Source organism: Aythya marila (genome assembly GCF_965140915.1).
Source record: "Aythya marila genome assembly, chromosome: 1".
In the NCBI taxonomy this organism is placed as follows: domain Eukaryota; kingdom Metazoa; phylum Chordata; class Aves; order Anseriformes; family Anatidae; genus Aythya; species Aythya marila.
The window spans coordinates 146,987,826-147,009,204 of record NC_139042.1 but is presented as its reverse complement, the minus strand read 5'-3'; the positions used below and the strand labels follow the sequence as shown (position 1 = coordinate 147,009,204).

The 21,379-nt window shown below is 47.7% G+C and overlaps 2 protein-coding genes across 2 annotated transcripts; one reads left to right on the top strand and one right to left on the bottom strand.

Annotated features, from left to right (window-relative positions):
• Nucleotides 1-909: 909 nt before the first annotated feature.
• ADCK2 (aarF domain containing kinase 2) lies at nt 910-10,599 on the top strand (the record flags this gene model as incomplete). The annotated part of the gene is made up of 8 exons (XM_082753486.1): nt 910-1,836; nt 2,626-2,772; nt 4,398-4,526; nt 4,809-4,904; nt 6,701-6,952; nt 8,017-8,145; nt 8,446-8,499; nt 9,758-10,599. The coding sequence occupies 8 exons, from the start codon at nt 910-912 to the stop codon at nt 9,899-9,901; spliced, it is 1,878 nt and encodes a 625-aa protein (XP_082609612.1). The 3' UTR covers nt 9,902-10,599.
• LOC309874840 (uncharacterized protein) lies at nt 5,929-21,127 on the bottom strand. Its single transcript, XM_082753476.1, has 9 exons — nt 20,977-21,127; nt 19,821-20,049; nt 18,691-19,259; nt 17,669-17,813; nt 16,778-17,022; nt 15,584-15,747; nt 14,623-14,872; nt 12,769-13,821; nt 5,929-5,941 (listed from the first exon to the last, which is right to left on the bottom strand). The coding sequence occupies exons 1-8, from the start codon at nt 21,115-21,117 to the stop codon at nt 13,597-13,599; spliced, it is 1,968 nt and encodes a 655-aa protein (XP_082609602.1). The 5' UTR covers nt 21,118-21,127; the 3' UTR covers nt 5,929-5,941; nt 12,769-13,596.
• Between the last annotated feature and the right edge of the window lie 252 nt (nt 21,128-21,379).

Here is a 21,379-nt window from a genome sequence, read left to right as displayed (position 1 = left end):
ACGCCAGTGGAAGCCTACCCGGGCTGCGCATCTGCCTGCCTGCTGGCCCTTGGGCCCTCCAAGCAGACCGTGGGGAGCTCAGCTCACCCTTGTTGGCACCCCAGATCCAACGTGCACCGACCCCGTGAGACAAGGACACTGGAGCATCCAGGGACCACCAGGGTTCCCAGCACGGCCAGACTAGCAGGGAATGTGTGAGGAAGAAGGTCTGTGCCCCACCAAGGCCCAGGACTTATTTCTACTTAAGATGCTACTAGAATCAGTGTGGGACAGTTTTTAAGCTTCTGTGGCTCGGCTTTCATCCACGAGCCATGAGCAGCCGTCCTGCTTTCTTTCAGTTCCCCTCAGACCACATTCAGCAGGGACGACAGCAGCGGGATTACCAGCTGCCTTCCCCATCCCATTGCACACAGCATGAGCGTGGCTGTGTTGCGTTAGCCAGGCCACGGCTCCTTTGCATGCTCCCACTTCCCATTAGCTGATATTTTAAAAATACACCTCAGAAACTAGTGGCACGACAAAAATCCTATTGGTCTGGATGGATACAATGACCCAACACCTCATGAGTATGGCGAAGGAAGCAGCTTCACCCCATGGTGAAGCAGAGGTCGCATGAAGCATTTTGGTGGCCAAACCCCTGGAACAGGAACCCTGAGGCAGATTCAAACCACCTCACAGCGCGGGCACGCCATGCTTGTGCTACTTGTGGAGGGGGGGTGAGGGGAACGCCGCCATTTGGGGGCGCCGCCATTTTGGGGGTGTGGGCACAGCCGTGTGTGGCGGCGCCGCCTGGCGGCCGGGCGCGGAGCCGCAGCCTCGGGGCCCCGCCGTGCGCCTTTAACGGGCGGGGCGGCACCGCCTCCATCCCCGCCGCCCTGCTCGGGGCCCGGCAGCGGCGGGAGGGGGGCGATGGTGGCGGGCGGCGCCGCGCGGCTGCTGCCGCTGCCCCGCCTGGGCCGCGCCGCGGGGGCGCGGGGGGCGCTGCCCGGCTGGGGGGCGGCGGCGGCGGCGGCGGCGGGGCGCGGCGGGCTGCGGGGCGGCCGCTGGGCAGCCGTGGCCTTGGCGGTGCCGGTGCCGGTGTCGGTGCCGGTGTCCGCGGGCGGGCGGCGGCGGCCGCCGCTGTGGGCAGGGGAGCGGGAGCGGGCGGCGCTGGGGGTGTCGGCGCGGCTGCGGCTGTGGCTGCGGCTGTGCCTGCGGGGCTGCGGGCTGCTGCTGCGCTTCGGGCCGCTGCTGCTGCTCTACCCGCTGAGCCGCCTGCGGCCCGCGCTGGGCGCGCTGTGGCTGCGGCTGCTGCGCAGGGCGGCCGAGGCGGCGGGGCCGGCGTGCGTCAAGCTGGGCCAGTGGGCCAGCACCCGCAGGGACCTCTTCTCGCAGGCTTTCTGCGAGGAGTTCGCCAGGCTGCACGTCCAGGTCAGCCCGCACCCCTGGGGCCACACGGCCGAGCTGCTGAGGAAGGCGTTCGGCGAGGAGTGGAGGCGAGTCCTCCGGTTCCAGAGCCAGGAGCCGGTGGGCTCGGGCTGCGTGGCGCAGGTGTATAAAGCCTACGCTGACCTGGCGGCTGTCGCCGGGGCACAGGCCCAGGAGCCGGCCTGGCGATCCGAGTTGAGGTCTGCTTCGGAAGCATGGCAGGTGTCGGGCTTCAGGGGCCTCCTCAGGTGGCTGAGGAAGAGGAAGAGCGAGGGGAGGTGGGAAGAGAGGGGCGAGGAGGAGCTGGGCCCCGTGGGCTGCTCCCCTGAGAGCCCCCTGAGTGGAGCACGGTGTGTGGAGCAGACGGCCAAACCGCCCCCCAACGCAAACCCTTCACCAGCCAGACATCTCACGCCTGTAGCCATTAAAGTAAGTCGTACACCGGACTGGTAGCACACATTTTACTGGCAGACATCTCAAAGTGGAGTACCCTGAATGATGCTAAGAAGACTTCATCCCCCATGGGGATGAGTAGGCTGGCTAGGGCTAGGTGGAGCAACAGAAGTGACGCTCATCTCCCTGCCTGGCTTTTCTCAGTGCTCCAGTGCCAGCCAGCTGTAATCTAGGCAGCAGTGGCCCCAATTCTTGCCAGCCTGGACAACCCAAGTACACATCCTGCCCGTGGCACCATTTGGCATGGCGCCTGGGCACCAGAAATGCCTGCAAAGGCCCAATTCACATAAAAAGAATGAGTATTAATATTGGTGTCACTTTTCAGAAAATGAGCCTTTTTACATGAAGAAATCTGGAACAGCTCGGTTCTTTCCAGCAACATTTGTCTGAAGAAATTTTACATTTGAGCTGTTCCAAATGCTAGTCTGTAATACCTGGTGCTGTAATGTTACATGTTAATAGATGTAACAATACATGTAGTACATGGCAGGAAGAGGGCAGGAAAATGAAAGCGATGGAAAATGGTATGGGGTGAAACTGTGGGCTTCAGCTGAGAAATATTCCATCTGAAAAATCATAAAGTGTTTCTTTACGACTTAAGCCATGGCAAAGTACGAATTCTCCTGAGGACTAGCTGGTGAAGCCTTGTTAGCACCTAGTTTTAAAGACTGGCTGCTGTCTTTTTGGAATATATCATTTTAGCTGATCGAAATAGACTATAGTTTTTCCAGTGTTTTGATCTAGCCACCATTTTTTCTTGTGCAGGTCCTGCATCCTGGGCTAGTCCACCAAGTGCAGATGGATCTATTTCTCATGAAGATGGGTAGCCACATCCTTGGACTTCTCCCTGGATTCAAGTGGCTCAGTTTGACAGAGATTGTGGAGGAATTTGAGAAGCTTATGCTTCAGCAGGTATGTACAGTGCCATGGTCTTTATGTAATGAAGTAAACCCGACCTTTTCCTTGCTTCTGACTGGCTCTAACTCCATCTGTACAGCTCCTTTTTAAAGGGTTAGGTGAAGTTTGCTTATTTTTTAATTAATCACTCACATAAAGTTGCTGTAGGAAACCTGACGTGCTCACAGTATGAAAGAAGCAAAGCAACAGATAAGTTTAACGATCTTTATTAGATTTAAAAATCTGTTTCAAGACAGAGTATGTTTTCTAGAAAGAAACCTGAACAGCTGATGAACGTTGCTGCAGTCCTTTTTGCAGGACCATGAAGGACAAGTGAACAGTGGTGAAAGGCCTCTCTGTAGGAAAAGGATCTCTCTGAACAAGTGCTCAGACTTTTTTTTCTTCTCTTTAGTCCTAATGTACATGTTTACAATCTGTACTCACTGGTTGTGTTTCTTAGCCTAGAGGTATGTACATATTAGCATAATTAATACAGTTTTAAACGAGTTAATAACAGTCTATATTGTATCATCATCAGACTCATAGTGCTGGTAAAGTTAAACTTTACAAGTAGCTCTGAAAACGTGTCCTGATTCACTAACGTCTTACAAAGACACAGTACTGAAACATCCTTAGTACCAAATTTACAAAGATTTCCCTATATAAATAGGGAAATATTTATATAGGTAAATTTATTTCCTAAATAAATGCTATATTTCTATTAAAATTAACCATTATCTGCTAATTTCATTTTTGTGTCTAGATTGTAGAGTCTGAAGTTTCTTTTAAACCTTTGAAAACCTTAACTCTTTTTTCTGTTGCAAGACATACACTCAAGCAAACTCATGCTGTAAGCTTTTCACTGTATTCAGATGTGACTCAGGGTCATTGGGACCAGTCAAGTGGTGCAGAGCTTTTCCTGGATGCTCTGAAGACTCAGGATTAGGAGGTGCCCAGGAGAGCATCTCAGGCCTGTTGTCATTTTTAATTCTTTTTGAAAGAACAAGAAATATTCCTACGATATTTCCCATTGCATTGCTACGATATTTCCCATTGAGGTGAGGCAGGGTTATCTTCCCTCCCATGTTCTTGTGCAGCAGCAGTGGACTGCAGAAGGTACAAGAATGTTGTTGGAGGGAGAGGTGGCCTTGCGTCAAGGCACTGGATCACTGAGAAGCTGGGGCTCTGGCTTCCCATAGTGGATTATTTTGCGTGTCTTACAATAAATTTCTTAGCGCTATGTTTGCGTGTCTGTCTGTAAAGTGAGGCTAGGGCTGCAGTTCTCCCACCTTGCCTGCCTGCCTTGCTATTTGGACAGTAAGCTTTGGTTCAGGATCCATCTCAACCTGGAAAATAATGTAGTCCTGGTCTTTTTTGGGACACCCTGCCTATATAGTAAGAGTAGGTTCTGTTTCTGAGGTGCTGGGTCCTGGGTCGTTCATTACTGAGCCTTGCTCTGCTCTTCCATCAGGAAAGGTGTAAGCATGTAAGAAGCACCACTCTTTGTTCTGTTCTGATTCTGGCTTTCTGAACAGGTTTGCTGGTACTGTGCATTGCACCGCACAGCAACACCCTCACTGAGGATCCCAAAGATCTAATTGCACCTCTTTCCCAACCTGCTTTTTCTTTTTTCCCTTGAGATCGACTTACGCTACGAAGCCAGAAATCTGGAGCGCTTCCGGCAAAATTTCCTAGATGTTGATTTTGTGAAGTTCCCAACTCCCGTTCGCCCTTTGGTAACGAGCGAAGTTCTAGTGGAAACGTTTGAGGTAAGAATTGCACAGCCCGGGAAGAGTGAGAGCAGAGAGAAGGCTTAGGAGAGCACTCTAAAGAGGTGTCTTTTGAGAACAAGCACTCACAGGCAGAAGGATGTTTTTTCTTACTTGCTTGAAGAGATTGGTGTTCCTTCAGGGTCTCTTCCACTCTTTGTTTGTAAACAGTGTGTCCCAGAAGACATTCTTACTGCATTTCCTCAACTCTTCACCTACGTGAAGGTACGGGTGAAAGCGGGACGCGGGGTGTGTTTGACTCCAGCCCTGTCTTTATTTCAGGAGAGCGAGCCCATTTCACGCTACCTGCATGCAGAGGTTGCCACAGAACTGCGGCAGAGCCTTGCAAAGATGGGCATGGACATGCTGCTAAAGATGGTACGCACTTGGCTGAGGCTGGAAGTGAAGGTGGTTTTCCTGCAGAAGCTATTCAGTTGGGGTAATAAGGCACTATGGCTAAAGAGAGAACAGAACCTATTTGCTTCCCACGCCTTCTGCCCTTCTCCCCATGGACTCAAAGACACAGCTGTGCCTTTTGGAGCCAGCCCGTGGACGCCAGGTATTGCGGTAACCCAGGACGTGGGCTGCTGGGGCACTGCAGCTCCTCAAATGACAGAGGGAGCGCCTACCTCGTGTGCGGCGTAACAAAAGGGCTGAGTCAAGCCTGGACTAGACACATCGCCACTGTAGGTTTTGATGCAGAGCTTCTTTAGCTGCTTGCACACAGCAGGGTCCTGCCGTGCAATTTGATCAGGGCACTGCTTACAAACCCCACTGATCCATTTAATGAATATTCGTGTACTGCCAAGTGCAATGTAGTTAGCAAATACCATGCTCTGTGCAGATACTATGGATGTGACTCCCTGGGAAAACAGCTAGTTATTGTTTATTTATCGCCCACTCCTCCAAAACTACCTTCTGTAAGGCAGAACTAAATATGGAGCAAAGAAAAACCCAGCCAGGTTTAGCTTACAACTTAACTTCTGGCTGTCTAGTTGTTCTATTGCCAAATAATCAAAAGTGATTTGGAAAGGAGTGCTGAGAGGTGACACAATCGGCTTCAAGAAGCCATGAGAACTAGCAGGGAAGAGCTGCAAAAGAACCTCACAGTGCTGGGCAAATGGGCAGCAAGGGTCAGGTGGGATTCAGTGATAACTGCAACCCTGTGCTAAGGCAGCAAAACCATCCAGATTTTAGGAGTAGAAAAGAATTAAAGAGCAGAAAATAAACATTAAGGCTGTATATAAAACAAGTACCTGTCTAGAATATTCTGCAGTTCTAGTCCCTCGCTGTCCGTGATCTTCCATTTCAAGGGCTGTAATGGAACTAAGAAGGATGCAGGGGAAGGCAGCCAGGACAACTACCAGTGTGGAATGGCTTCTGTGCAGGAATGATGAAATAACTGGGACTCAGCTCTGAAAAGCAGAGAAATTGGAGTAGCTTATAATGCAGTTATATAGTCATGGGTGTTAGAGAATAAATACGGATCTATTGCTTATGGTTTCTTAGAACAATAAGGACACAAAAATTAACAGAGGTCACTTTTTCAGGCAGTGCCCCAAAACCCTGCTGTTTTCACATTGCCATAATTATTTACGTGACAACTAGACAAATTCACAGGGGGAGAAATCTGTCAGATATACAGAGAGAACCTCCTGTGGGTATGAAGCCCTGCAGCCTCGGGTTGCCAAGATTGTTGGTGGAGAAGCATTACCTTGTGCTTGCCCTCTTGTTAGCCCTTTCTGCTGCTAACTGCTAGCAGAGGTGGAGAGGTACTACATGCACTGGACAAACTTAGCCACGCACTAAACCCCGTACCAGTGAGTGGCAAACAGTCTGTTCTTACCAGTCCTCTTCGGCAAGGCCCACCAGGCTGCGTTGGGCACAGAGTTAATAGTCAGAGAGAACTGGAGTTCCCTGCTGGGACTTGTTGCTGTTCTACCTGGCCTCTAGCAGCTGTGCAGGGTTGCCTCACCCAGCTCTGCTGACTCACGGGGAGCGAGTAGTACCCGCCCCATTTGAGCAGGGTTGATCTGCAGCAGAAGCCACTGACTGCTGCTGCCTGAGGCGATGTGTGTCAATAAGGGCAACAAACAAACCCACGCTGTTAGCCCGGGGTTTGGTGCGGGCAGGCTTGGTTGGCTCGGCTGCTGTGAGACCTGCCTGTCTTCCAGATCTTCGTCGACAACTTTGTGCACGCCGACCTGCACCCCGGGAACATCCTGGTGCAAGGCACGGCCCAGGCCAGCCCTGGTGGCAGGGAGCGGACGGCCGTGGTGGACCTGTGCGACACGCTGGTGGTGGAGGTGCAGCCGCCCCTGCGGCGGCTCTGCCTCGTGCTGCTGGACGCGGGGATCGTGGCGGAGCTGCAGAGCGCCGACATGCAGAACTTCCGCGCTGTTTTCACCGCTGTGGTCCAGGGCCAGGTGAGGCTGGGGAAGGGAGAGAGCCACGCAGCCCAGTGGGTAAAGCACAGTGCTCTCTGTTTCCCCTTACAATCCTCCTCAGGAGGGGAGAGGAGGCTTGCCAGCTGGGAAGCTATGCCAGGCACGGGGATGAGATGCTCAGCTGAAGCCGGGCTCCTCTTTCTCCTCCTTCACACTTTAAAATATGTTCTCAGATAGGCTAGAGAATCCAGTGCCAATGTGTCCTGTTCATTTTGAGAAAAAGCATCTGTACTCATACTGGCGTGTTGCTGTTCCTCAGCTGTGGGTTGGATGGCCCATCAGCATGTAGGAGGGACACGTTTTACCTTGGTCCAATCTGCTGAAGCACACTCAGAAGTCAGTGCTAAAATCAGTGTGTCCAGGCCCATTCTGTACTGCCAGACGTCTAAGCCGATAAGGAAAAACTCTCAATGTTTTCTTGCAAGGCCTTCATGGCTGAAGTTGGGTTAATTTGTGATCTACAGCTGAAAAATTTGACACCAAATCTCCTTGCCATACCTGGGCCACATCATCCAAGAGGAGCTGCAGTGCCACTCACAAGTGTAGCTTGGATATGGTTCTTCCTCTCCTGCCTTGTCCTTTTTTTGCCAAATGCCCTGGTACAGAATCATCTCGCTCTTTCCTCCATGGTTTGCAAACAGAAGGTTGGACTTAGCCTGTAGGGAAGGGTTAATAGATGCCCTTCTTTGCACCACCTCATCTGTTGAGAAGAAAATGTTAATCCTGTGGCTTTATTCCCCCTTGCCCCTAAACTTTTATCTGAGACCATCTTTGTTATGTCCTCCCTTACAAGATCTGCAAGAACAACAGAGCAGGCCTTTGGCAGATACCAGCTAAGATTTTTAGACCAGTTCCACATTTCCTGCACCCGCTTCTGTTGTTTGTGTCCCTGTTGCTGGAAATGGGAAGCGTGGCCCTGGGAGCTCTCCCTGCAGTGTGCCTCCTGCAGGAATCCGCAGCAGAGGTTAACAGCGTGCAGCTCCCCGCAGGCTTGGGACCAGTGCTGCAGTTTTGCTGATTTTTCTTTTTCCCTTGTTTCACAGGGGGAGAGAGTGGCAGAACTGATCCTTCATCATGCCCGTGCTAACCAGTGCCAGGATATCGAGCGATTCAAATCCGAAATGGCAGAACTAGTGACCAAAGTCCGGGGGAACACCATCGCCCTGGGAAAGGCAAGTCCATGTACAGCTTCCCACCCTCACGCACCTGTCGTTCAGCACAACTTTGCTTTCAGAATGGGCTGGGTGGAAAGGCCAGCTGTGATCCCCTCAGCACCACCAACCAGTACTGGGAGCTTTTAGTCCCTCACATGCTGAACTCTTCATCTTGGGCAGGGTGGAAAGGATCATACTTTGATGTTGGCTGTTGTCACTAAATGCTAACAAACACTTAGAATCCTGCCTGTCATGCATCTGACTGTCTTGACCACAGTTTTTTTTGATCAGTTGTTAACTTCTCCTTTTCTATTCCAGCTTCAGGTGGCAAATCTCCTCTCGAATGTCTTTAAATTATTGATGACCCATAAGGTGAGGTCCTCTTGCTGTCTGCCTTTCAGCAGCTGGGAGTTATTTGGGGAGGCAGAAGTATTGGGATCATGAAGGGCAGTCAAAGTGGGGGGCTGTGACTTCTGAAATGAATGTCAAGGAGAGGGACTGACAGAAGGCATTGAAGGGTTTTAGGCATGCAATTTCTCAAGTCCTGATACACATCCTACAAAAAATGCCTTCTATTTTGTTGGATTTTGTCTTAATACTATGTTTAATGGTTGATATTATTAGCTAAAAGGAATTTTATATTACATATTAGGGAAATGTTTAGTAAAGTGTTGCTATAAGATGGAGTTTTTATCTTTTTAAAATCCTCTTAGAAGTAGAAAAGGAAATCTAATGTAGGTTCCATTTATATACCACTGCATACTTTCTTCCCTGAACTTTTCTCCATGTATCTTTATGTAACAGCACTAGGCCGTTTTAGTGGTAAGTTAGAGCCCTCAGTGAGGATTTGCTCCCAAAAAGGAGATTCTTTCTTCTAACTTTCTGGGAACAAGCTCCGAAGCCTGGAAGCAGCCTTGGAAACCAACAAAGCCATGGTGACCTGAACTGGAGAGGAGAAGGTTGTTTGTCAGCCATAGACATACCAGCCTGCAAAGGGTCCCTGTAAACATTCCTCAGTTAGAGCTTTTAGTCGTTAAGACTCATTAAGCTGGTCTCCAGTAACATGAAACGTAGTAGAGACCCTTACAAAGCACTTCCTGCTCACGTCTCCATGACTTCTTGGTGCCCTGGTATGCCTTAAAACAATCATAGAACTGGGAACTGGGGGCCAGTTTGTTTCCATGCAGAGCAGAGGGCTTTTTTTGTCCATGATACGGGGAGCTCTTCTGTGGCCCTTCAGAAGGTGAGCTGCCCCTTACACAACCGTGTGTGTTCAGGTAGGTTGGATCCTACTGCAGTTTATAACCGTGTTAGCAGTAGTGAGGAATCCTAAACTTCCGCTACTCCAGTGTGGGGAAAAAAAAACAACAATCACCCTACTTGGAACCGAGAAGTAAACTCTTGGGTTCCCTTAGGGCACTTCCCCTGAAACTGTTACTTTTTGGACCTGCTGCTGGATTTCAGAGTGTTCTGAAACTCCAAATGATGAAGTTGCAGCATGGTTTCAGATGTACTTACAAGCTCTCTCCTGTTTCTCTCCTTCCCTCTCTGCGTAGCCAGAGTTGGTACCTCTGTGAAATGGGCTCAGAAGAAAGGTCCACTGAGTTCATTCAGTTTCTTGTGGTTCTAGGTGAAGCTCGAGAGCAATTTTGCTTCCATCATCTTTGCCATTATGGTTCTGGAAGGTCTTGGTCGTTCACTGGACCCTGAACTGGACATCCTAGAGGCAGCTAAACCACTGCTCATCAAAAATGCAGCTTCTGTCCTCAAATAGACTCCAGCAGCTGCTGCCCCCTCGCTGTGCAGGGTTACCGGTGGTGCCTGCGAGCTGACAGAAAGAAGCTGAAGGTGAGGACACTCACACGTCTCGGGGAAATGCCATGTGGTGATTACTCTCCATTAATGCTGCCTCCAAGCACCAGTCAAGGGATGGTTGTAAGGCCTTCATCTTCCAGGAAGATTTCTCACAGACGGAGAGTTCTGACTCTTACGATTACCTGGTTCTACGAGCTAGTATGCTCTGCTAGTTTTTAACTGACATATCATGCAGTTCAGGCATACAAGACCACTGCAGCCTGATGAAAATAGTTTTACTGGTCTAAAAGTCTTTAAAAAGATGTTCAGTGATCAAGCTGGCTTGTTTTTGAAATAAATCAGGTGAAATATTTTAAGTTAATTTACTGACTCATCTGTCACTATGATATGAGAAATGATGTTCTGACACCTAAGCAAGCAATTCAGGATGAAAAAAGCCAGAAAGTCTCTTTGTCTTTTGTACTTCAACTTCTACTTTTATTGTAGAAGTGTCCTGAGATCCTGCATGGAGTGGGCTGTTCTTGGTCATTTTGGATGACAAAAACAGACCAGCCGATTATTTTTTTCAAACTCCCATACTCTAGCACAATACTGCAGGAGTTTGGATTATGAACAGCAAAAGAAAATAGTTGACTTAACAGAAAAACTAATTCCGTAATAAAAATATTTTTTTTGGAATATTTGTACTGGTCTTGGTTTTTGTTGAAGTTTAAAAAAAAGTCTGTCCTCTCCCTCTGCTGCTGTCACTTCCCTACCCCTAACACCGTCCTCTCCCCCCCAACTCTCACCACAGTCAACTCAAAACCTGAACTAATATCCAAGTGCTTGTTTTTTTCACCCTCAGGTAGTTTGCAAAACAAGGAGTCCAAGGATTTTCCTAATGGATTGAAAACATTGTGAATGTTTAAATTGGATAATTAAAGTCATCAACAAATGAGTTAAGTCATACACGGCTTTTCAAGTCAATTATTTTAATAGTACTCTTAAAATTATTTTATGGCCTTATTTTTATGGTAAGAAACAGTCTATGAATGATTGGAAATAGCATAATACTAAATATTTTTCCAGATACGCTTTATATGAAATTGCAGCCACACAGGGTAGCTGCAGTAGTCTGGTTTCAGAGGGCTAAGCAAAGAAGAGAAAATACGTACATGGATGATCAGCTGTTTAATGGTGATTATGAAATAATGATTTATAATTGAAATCTGAAAAATAAGTTGAGTTCTGTTCAGTGTATTTCATTTACTTTAATTATTAAATGCTTCATTTCCAAATGACTGAGGATAAAAAGCAGCAGCAGCAGGGTTTAATAGTAACATTTAAGATTTAGTCTTGTTTTTGTAAGTCTAGGCAGACTTAAACTCATAGCTGGGTACGTTATTGTCCTAACCAGTACGTGATTTTGAGTAGGACAACTGTCTTCATTAAAAAAAGAGTCAAGGAACCCTTATAGTTTACATTAAAGACAAGCTCCATGTGCGGCCAGGACCCCCTCTCACCCAGCAGTGTGCATCCCCCCAGCTGGCACAAGGGCTGGGCACAGCGCTCTGCAGTGCTGTGTTCTCAGCGGTTATGCAGGTCTTAGGCACAGCCATCACCATGTTCCCCAACAGCACGTCATCCAACTTCATCCAGAGGCTAAACAGAGCTTAACCAAATGGTAGGCTTCAGTGGCTAAGAGGCAGAGCTGTGCTTCACATGGCATTTGCAAATACGCAGCAAAATGCAATTTTTTCAGACCTCAGTGAAAAAAAAAAACAACAGAAAAACAATCCTCAAAACCTTTACTTTATACTTACGTTCCTCTTTCTTTTCTTTTTTTTTAATAAAAACCTCAGAATGGTTCATGTGTATTATGGATCCTAAATTTAAAGATACTCCTTTTAGCCATAAAGACCTTAGAACAGTCAGTAAACTTTGGGATGAGAGATCTAGTCTTAATCTTAATTTTTTGGGGGAAATCTGAAGGCATAACCTCTCAGTTATTGCTGGAGGAACACAGTCTGAGATTTAGTGCTAAGAAACTGCTGGCCATTCAAAAGAAGCAGAATTTCAAAAGAGCTCCCTTTTGCAATAATACCTGCACTCTTTGCTGACTGATAGTCCAGAAGATATTTTACACGTTTCTGTATGTACACAGAATGTCAGGCAACAGCATTTAAATTTCATATCCAGTCTGGTTCTGGGTAGTACTTCAAGTTTATATTATTTTTTATCTTAGCACACTTCCTTAAAAAATAAAAACTCCCTTCAATACAGCTTCGAGTGCTTCAGCAAATTGTGCCGTATCCATTCTCATTTCCTAAATACCCGTGTGAATTACATTGTTTGCTACCCAAAGTTGATAAAAACATTCTCTGTGACACTGCTGCTGTATTTTATATCTCTGATGATATGAGGAAGAGGGAAAGCATTTCAGGATGTGACAATAACCTCCTCCTCCCCTTTGCGAACAAAGGCACTGCCACTAATCAGCGTACAATGTATTAGAAACACATCTCTTCTCCCCTTTCCTGTTGTGTAAAAGGATCTCTTGATGCGTCTTAATGTTTCTTTTCTGTGGAGGGGAAAAGGTGGCAGCATGTCCCTGGGAGTGGCTGACGCCACACTTCACTAAGGAAAGGGAGTCGTGCACTTCAAACAGGGGAGTGAGGAGCCAGTTGCATCCTCAACTCTGTTGGTAACTAGGTTTTCACCTAGTTTTCCCTCTCCCCCCAAAAAAAGTTTCCTTTATGCCTCTCGGTTTTCTATAAGTCATTCTTCCTCTAGGGAAATGGCCTGCACATTTTGAAGAATACTGACAGTGGAGGGATCTACACTCACCTGCAGCCCAAGCGTGATGGTTCCAAGCTGTCCTACCAGCTTTTCTGAAGGACCTCGCCTCTTACTGGGCTCCTGCCCTGCCACCTGCAGCAGCTCTGGACCCACAGCACTTCTGGCAGGAGTAGCACAACTTGACTTCTTTCCATGGATCTCTGCAACTCACGTGCGATGGGACACTTGCAAGAGTCAGTTGATATTTCTGTTGTGTTTTAATACGTACATTGTTTTTTCATCCAGCTGGTCTCCAGCTCTCCTTCCTATATTTCACGTGATGTTAACATAGCAAGGTAAGTCATATGCCAGCATCACATAGCTTTGCTTTCTATTTTGTGTTGTCCTTGACCTTTAACAAATGTGCTCTTCTGGCCCTGTTCTGGAAGAAACAGCAGGGCAGAAAGCCCCTGGAATTCAGCAGGGGAAGTTTTTTCAGGCCTGTATCTAATTCCCCTGCCAGCTTGTACAGTGGGACATAATCTGTGCTGATGGCCATGCTACCTTCATGTTCAGTGCCAGCGTGGCTCTGGGTTGCAGATTTGGGTCTCTCAGCGGGGTTGCTGCATACGCCTAAATCCAAAGAAGAGTTTGACAGAGGCAGGGGTCTACACAACAGCCAGAACAGTAACCCCAGGAAAAAAGATTGGTAAGGGACAGAGCACTGAAAATGGGTGCTGGCTGCAATGAAAGGGAGATAGAAGATTTCTCCATGAGTCCTAATTCCACTTGTCACAGCTGCACTCAGGCACCCGGAGTGCAGCACAGTGCTGTACATCGAGGTGCAGAAGGGGTTTGTGATCCGATCAGCACCTGCTTACCCACTCTGCTGTTTCCTTATGCAAGCAGTGATGCCCGGAGCATCAAAAGATTTTGTTCCCTGAGGTACTGCTGAAGGTCACAGTGTTTTTGGTCTTCTTTTTGCGCCTTCTCCTGTGAATGGTGTCTGTTCTGGAACACTTTCCTTTTGGCAGCCTGGTGCTGCTTTTGTAGCTTGTCTTGCTCCTGGGAGTCTTGCTTCTGCATTTGCTGCTGTGACTGCATTCTGCTCTTCAGAAGATCCTATGTAGAAATAATGACACGTACAATTGCAAAGCCAGCTTTTAGTCAGAATATCATCTACAGTTATCACTGGCATAGCTCAGAAAAGAGGCACCTGGACAGGCTGGAAAAATGGGCCTACATGAAACTCCTGCAGTTCAACAAGGCCCAGTGCGAGGTGCTGTCCCAAACATCAGCACGGACTGGGGGCTAAACGGATTGAGAGCAGCTCTGCAGAGAAGGACCTGTTGACATTGCCAGTTCACATCCAATTTTTCATCCACCAATGTGCACTTGCAGCCCAAAAAACTAACTGTACCCTGGGCTGCACCAAAATCAGCGAGGCCAGCAGGGTGAGGGAAGAAATTCTGCCCCTCTGCTCCGCTACCCGAGACCCCTCCCAGAGCCCTGCGCTCAGCTCTGGGGCCCCAGCAGAAGGAGGACATGGAGCTGTTGGAGTGAGCCCAGAGGAGGAGCACAACACTGACCAGAGGGCTGGAGCACCTCTCCTCTGCAGAGGATTTGATCTAGATGATCTTTAAGATCCCTTCCACCCCAAACCATTCTATGACTCTATATAATAACCTGGGAAAATTCATTCCTTGCATGCAGAAAGACTGCTTCTGTGACAGATATAGAAATGTTCACTTCCCATCTTTGATCTGTATGCATGTTAAAGAAAAAGTTAACATTCAAAAGTTCCATTGATGTATCTCTAGGTGATGTAATTATATTGGATACAAAACGACAAATACTCCAGATGGCGCCACAGTTGGAAACACGGTAGTAGTACAGGTAAAACTTCTCTGAAATTGCCCTTACCAGCCTTTCTTTCTCCTGTTCAGAGCTCCTCTCATTGCGTTCTGCAAGCAATTTCTCTCTCTGCAATCGTCGTGTCTGTAAGGACTGCAGCCTCTCACTTGCCTTTCTGTTCTCCTCCTCTGACAAGAAGGATTCCTTCCTGCTCCTCTCCGACCACGCTGCTTGAAGCAATGCCGCGCGCTGCAAAGCTCTTTCTTCGTGCTCCAGCTGTTTCTCCAACCCTTGCAACATTCTCTGATGCAATCGCTGCCTGTTTCCAAAACAAATTTTCTCAGATTTCTCAGAAAATAAAAGCAATCAAAAAAAAAAAAAAAGTGCGTAAAATGAAAAGCAGATATTCTGGCAATCTGTGTTCAGTTAATATTACAGAACTCTATTACATTATGAAGATTAAGGCTGTATCCGAAACAGAAGTGGCAAAACCCCAAAATGGGTTGGTGCCTGATGTGAGCTAATTACAGCCATGTGCTCACTTGACTACATAACCTGGTGTGGTTCTGCGTTCTTGGGCCTGAAGACCAGGAGCCAAGGCAATGGATTGCGGGACAAAAGGCTGTAGGACACATCCAGGCAACTGGGTGGCTCTGTGTGGTGGTGGTGGTGCCACAGGGGCAAGAGAAGAGATGGAAAGAGGAAGGTCGTGGGGGCAAGGACCTGCTAAGAGCAAGTGGACTGTGGGGCCAGAGGCAGGGGTGTGGGAGGCAGAAGGTCTCTGGCTCTGAGGATGAGATTGAAGGGAATTTGCCCTCGAGCTAATGCTGAAGGCTATGGGTCCATTGGTACCTCCTCAGTCACATTAATTTTATTCCCATTAGCGAACCATCATGACCACTCTGCAGGCTCTAGCATAACGTGCCAACGCGTGATGTTCAGAGACTGAATGAGAGCACTGAGGAAGGACACTAATAAATGTCAGACGGTTGGCAAAAGCAAACAAAATAAAACAGCTCCTAGGTATTACCTCTGGTTGTTCCGGTGCAGCTGGTGTCGGAGAGCTTCTTCTTCTTGCTGCTGTTGCCTCTTCTGCTGCCTCTGTTCCTGTTGCCCCCTTTTGTGCTCAATCTTGGCTCTGTTGAGGTCCATCTCTTTCCTTCTCTCTTGAGATGCACTGTTAAGGACTGATTTCTAAGAAAAAAAAATCCTGTAGGTACTACGGATTCCTTATCAGACCTTATTAGAGGAAGAAATATCTGCCTCCCTCTACATAAGGGAAGGAGCAGGAAACATCACCAGTACTTAGACATGCATTCTAGTTATGTTGCTAGAGATGTTTAGAGCAAAAACAGAGCTTCCACACAGTGTTTTGCTCTCTCACATGCATTCTCCCTTCTACTCCCAGCAACAATTAGTATGCTCTTGCCATTAACCACTCTTCTGAAAACATAACCTCTCCTTCCAGGTCTTTCTGGAGGACATCTCCAATATCATGAGCTGGGAAACCCTACAGGACCTTCAAACAATGTCCACTGCCTTATTATCACTGTTCCTGGCAGACTCACATAGCATTTTGACAAAGATCAGCTTAAGAGAAATCAGCGACTTCCTAGGCATAAGAAGAACCTTTGTTCTTCAGCGTGTTACTGTTCTTTGCAAAATTGCACCCTGTGAGTGGTTTGTAATTAATGGCTTGAGGTGGGAAAGATCAAAGAAAAAAAATCCAAGGTGTTTCATAGGTGGGAGATGAACAAATAGTGTTATCTACAGGTAAGGACTGGCCTAAGGATCAGGAGACTTGAGGTTCCACCCCAGCCCTGATGTGCATTCCCGGACACGAAATTCAACTGGTTAGCTAGACTTTCTCTTTTTTCCTCTCAGGATCTGTAAGAGATTAAGAATTATTTCCTATCCAACAGAGTTGGTTGGAAGGATAATTTAGGAAAGATTACCTCTAAAATAAAATAATAATAAAAAAAATATCAGAAGAGCAGAGCACAAATACCAGAAGTGCCCTGTCCATCACTGACCCCCAAGTGGAAACTTTATGTTTCTAGTTATGCATTATAGCCATTATTTTACATGTGCATATATATATATATACTTTTTTTTTTTCCCCAGTAAAATCCTTTGAGAAAGATCAAATGAGAGTATACTCTCACTTCACATAAACAAATCACCCAATCCTAATAGCCAAAAACTTGTGTGGACAAGTACTTACCGTAATGCTTTTGTCTTTTAGAAGATGCAGGAGGTTTGTGGATCTCCTAGCCCGCGCACTGGAGGTGCTGTGTGGCCTCTGTACACGCAGAGCTGACTCAATGGCCAGCCTGTCTCTCTCCAGTGATTGATTCACTCGGTCAAAGAAGCTCTGTCGCCTGAAAGGACCCAAAGCACTGCTTCCCAGGAATTGGCTCCTTCGGGAAGGCTGGATTGGAGCTTCTGTCTCTCTGGACTCAAAAAGGCCTGTTAGATAAATTAGAGCAGGGATATATGAAATTATAGGTAACTTAAAAGAAAGCAGATAGAGGAAAAAGTCTTTTCACATAAAATATGCTCAAGCAAGACTTTTATAACTAAGTATCAACATTTTCCTCTGATGGAGTGAGACGTTTCTTAGTCTCCCCAGATCAGGTCCCAGTGTTCAAAAAACACGCTTACCTTTGCCACCAACCAAGATTTTTTTTTTAAAAGATCACTTTAACACAAGACCATTGACGACACTCACAGCTACTCAGTTTAAGGTTTGTTTTTGTGGCATTTTGCAAACAGACACAAGCATCTTCTGCCAGTGCTGTGAGACACCCAACACTAATACATTTCTTGACACTGCAAAGCCTGAGCTCTAATTCCTACTGAGAGACAGGAAAAATATGTCTTACATATTATAAAAATATGTAAGACTTCCATCTTGAGAGAAAGACGAACAGCTACTCAACCCAAGCTGCCACTAACAGCTACGTACTGCATTAGGCTGGCTGTACGCAGCACGGCATTACGACATTCTCTTTCAATGCATCAAGAACTATGGCCATAGAACATGCTGGCCCGCTGCATTTTTTTTTTTTTTAGCCATTTTTATATTTGGATAAAACAGCTACGATTTCAGTACCGTGTTTGTGTTTAAAATGAGCGTCAGTTTCAGCGTCCTGCTGTCTGCTGCCTGCTTCCTCCTCGCGGACTGCCTCCGATAGCCAGCTGTCCGTGCTGACAGCAGCATCAACCATAGTAACGTGAGCTGGCTCCCTCTGGGGACTCTAGAAACAAGGAGAAATGCAATCGTAATCCAGGCCTGATAAGGAAAAAGTTGGTTTTGTGAACTTGCAGTGTGAGATGTTATGCTGCAACTCAAGTTTGAGAAAGAAAAAAAGCACATGGGAGTTCTTTACTGAAGAAATAAAAAACTCAAGTAGTTTCTGATAACTTTTTGATTTTCTCCACATCTTAAAATGACCTAAAAAATGGCAGTACTACTGCCTTGGAGGGTCTAAAGTGGTACAGAGAGATCAGGCCAGAGGAGCTCTGGCAGGAAGACAGCTTTCCAGGCACATGCCAAAGATCCACATCGTAACCCTTGCAGAGCAGTAGAAGAAAACTTGGCAGTAACTGGTACAGGTGAACTTCCTCCTTGCTGACCCTCGCCCAGCACCCTGCTCACACGCACAACAACTACAAAGGATCACAAAAGGCCTTTGATTCACAGGGGTGATGCCTCTGCCATGGTTGAGAAATATTGTAACAGAATTATGCCAGGGACTGCCCTGGTGTTGAGGAATCCTTACTGGAATCCTTATTCAGCGTGAAGCCTTTTTTCTGACACTTTTTCTTGCTTTTACAGAGAGGAGCTGGGCTACGCAACACTTCTCAGGTCCTGCATCTGTGGAAGAGGTTTTAGGAGTCCGCTCCAGCCAGTGATAAAGAATGACAGCTTCTAGCTCTTCCACAGATCAAAGGATTAGGAGGACAAGGGGGAGTAAAGTCAGAGAGTCTCCATTCTTTAGCAGGCATACACAAGGGGCACACCCAAAACCTATTGTAATTTTTTGGTACCAAGAGCAGAAAAGGTAAGGTAACAAACTAGAAATTATACAATAGCAAACTCCATGCTAAGAGACAGCATGAAGCACTTTTTACCTTCTTAGGATCTAAAACCTCCTTGTCCTCTTCCAAACAAGACTCAGCATCTTTTGGAGCATTTTCTGCCTTCAATCTCTTCTCTTCCTTTTTCTCTTCCTCTCTGGAAACGCTTTCCGAAGAGGAAATCCTCACTTCAGACAGCTGCTCTTCTATTTTCCTGCTGAGCTCTTCTTTAGCGAAGCTTGCTCCTGGCACGAAGGCATCTTCTCGCTGCACTTTGTGCTCTGGGGGCTGAGGGCATCCGCAGGCTGCCAGGCAGCAGCGGGGAAGCGAGGCGCACCTACAGCTGCACGTAGCACAGGGCTGAGCTGAACACAGGCCCCTCGGCCAGCACTGCAGAGCTGAGTGACCCCGTCTGCGACACCCTGAAGGTCTGTAACCTGGCGTCACAACGTAGGGGTAATCCCAGCTGGACTCCACCACCATCTGCCTGGCTGCCAGAGGCATCTGCAGTTCCAGGATGATGCGCTCGCTGAGGGGCAGGGGGATGCGCAGGGCTTGGGCAGGAGGCACCTCCTTGGTCTGCCCGTTCCAGAAACTGACAAGCACTCCCTGCCGATTTTGTGCTGAGCACATTAGAAAAAAGGGAAAAGGCATTAGAAACATGGCAACCCGTGTGATACATCTCTTAGAAACCAGCAAATAAAGGAACAGCATGACTTATAATTTTGTAGCAGCTTACATGACTTTTTCTGTAAAGGTTTAGAATTTGCCCTTTTGAGTTTCCTCTGAAGAGGCAAAAGATGACAAAGCTCTTGCTAGCCAGAGCGAGCCAGGATTTCATCCTGCCAAAGCTGGACACTAGACTAAGAGATTATCAGGTGAAACTCATGAGGGCCAGGAGCATTTTTCTCCTTGTGTTGATGAGATGACCCCACCCCTCCCAACAAGCCCACCTTGTTTTTTTAGGACGTTCCCACTCACAGAACAAAACAAAGGCTAATTCTGGGGCGGTGTTAATTCTAGCACTGAAAAGGAACAGGATGCCTGGGCCAACAACAAGACAAGGAAGAGAAACCAAGCAGCAGGTGGTGAATTCTCCATGGCTGAGGCTGTTCTCTCCGCTCTGTATCACAGCCAGCAGCTGTGGTGAGTTTAGCACTGATTGGGAAGCCAATACCTCGTACCTGAGTGTGCCTCCTCATTCTCCATAACCTTTAGCACAGTGCCTGGGCCAAACCGCTCAGCTTTAGGCTCCCACGGTGCCAGGACCCTGTCTCCTGGAGCGAGTGGCTGTCGCCTGGCATCTTCGTAGTGGAGGATGTCGTAGAGAGGCGTTTCCTGCAGGCGAAGCTCCACCTTGCCTTTCAGAGCACGACTTCTGTCAAACTCGATTACAAAGCGTTCCCTTGAGCCCTACAGGAGTAAAGCATGCAGTCTGCAAGACAGACATCTGGGGCCAATTAACAGCCAAACACAAGCGCTGAGAGGGAAATGGCAGAAATCCCAGGAAGCAGAACGTGACCTGTGAAGGCTGTTGTCCTCCTCCACCAGGTTTTTCACTGTACCGTGTCCATGTCGGACTTTAAAGTAATTAAAAAGCTGGGGCTGAAGGGGCTTGACAGCCACTCTCTTCCTTTCCTTTTGGACTTGGAATTTAGTAGGCTTACCTGGCTCAGATGGGCACAGTCAGCATCCTAAGAAAGAGCCTTGCCAGGAAAACCATCCACCCAACTAGCCAAAAGAACCTGCTACATGTGATGCAGCTAGTTACATTGTCATCAAAGGGACAGGAAACCTTTAAAAAGTCAGTAAAAAGCCATAGCTGCCACAAATTTGAGTACTTTAAGCCTCCAGCAATGGGTGTGGGGCAGATTCTACTGTGAAAATCTCAGCCTTCTCTGCAGGTCCGTGAGAGCCCTTACACAAATGATGCTGTTGGCCGACACCTGTTCCACCCCATGCAGCTATACTGGCATCACCATTTATTTAACTAGTCCCTGAGCTGGAAAATGGACTGGATTTTCAAAGAAAGCTAGGCTGCACAGTGAAAGCAGATAAGAGGGATATGAAGGACCTGCTTAGTTTGTCTCAGAACCCCTGAAACTGATTGATTTCCAGGCTGCTTCTGCGTGCAGGACTCTTCCCAGTAAGCAGCCAGTCATGATCACAAAGAGAAGATGAAGTCAGCGTGTGGGGAGAGAGCTGCGGTCACAAAGTGTGCAGGCTCACAGGAGAGCCGCCCCACAGCAGAGCCATCGTGAGGCATGGGAAGGACAGGAGAAAAGCCACAGGGAGCCCAGGCCGAGCACTTTACAGGCACGTTTCCCAGCGAATAGCTACCTTCACCTCTTGTGCAACGTGGCCCAGGTAATAGTAGCCATCGGCCTCTCTCCTTGCCAGCACACGAGCCCCCCTCAGGAAACTGGAAGCCTCTGAGGATGGATGAACGAAATTCCTTTTTTCTGAGGATACCGAGGGCATGCAAAGGGAATCTGGGTTCCAGGCGCAAACAGGAAAGCTGCAGGAAACAAATCCAATTAAAGACTGTGGTGGTGGAACTTCTGCAGCTTGCTGCAATGGAAACAAACTAAACTGATGTGGGATCCCTCCAGCCCTCCCCTGCCCTGCACACCTGCCTTTGTTTCCAAGCTTTTTTAGTTCCCTGCATTACCAGTGACCCACCTACAGCTCTTGAACTTACTGTGTCAGGGGCCATCCTGGCAGCATGGAGCCAAAATGATCT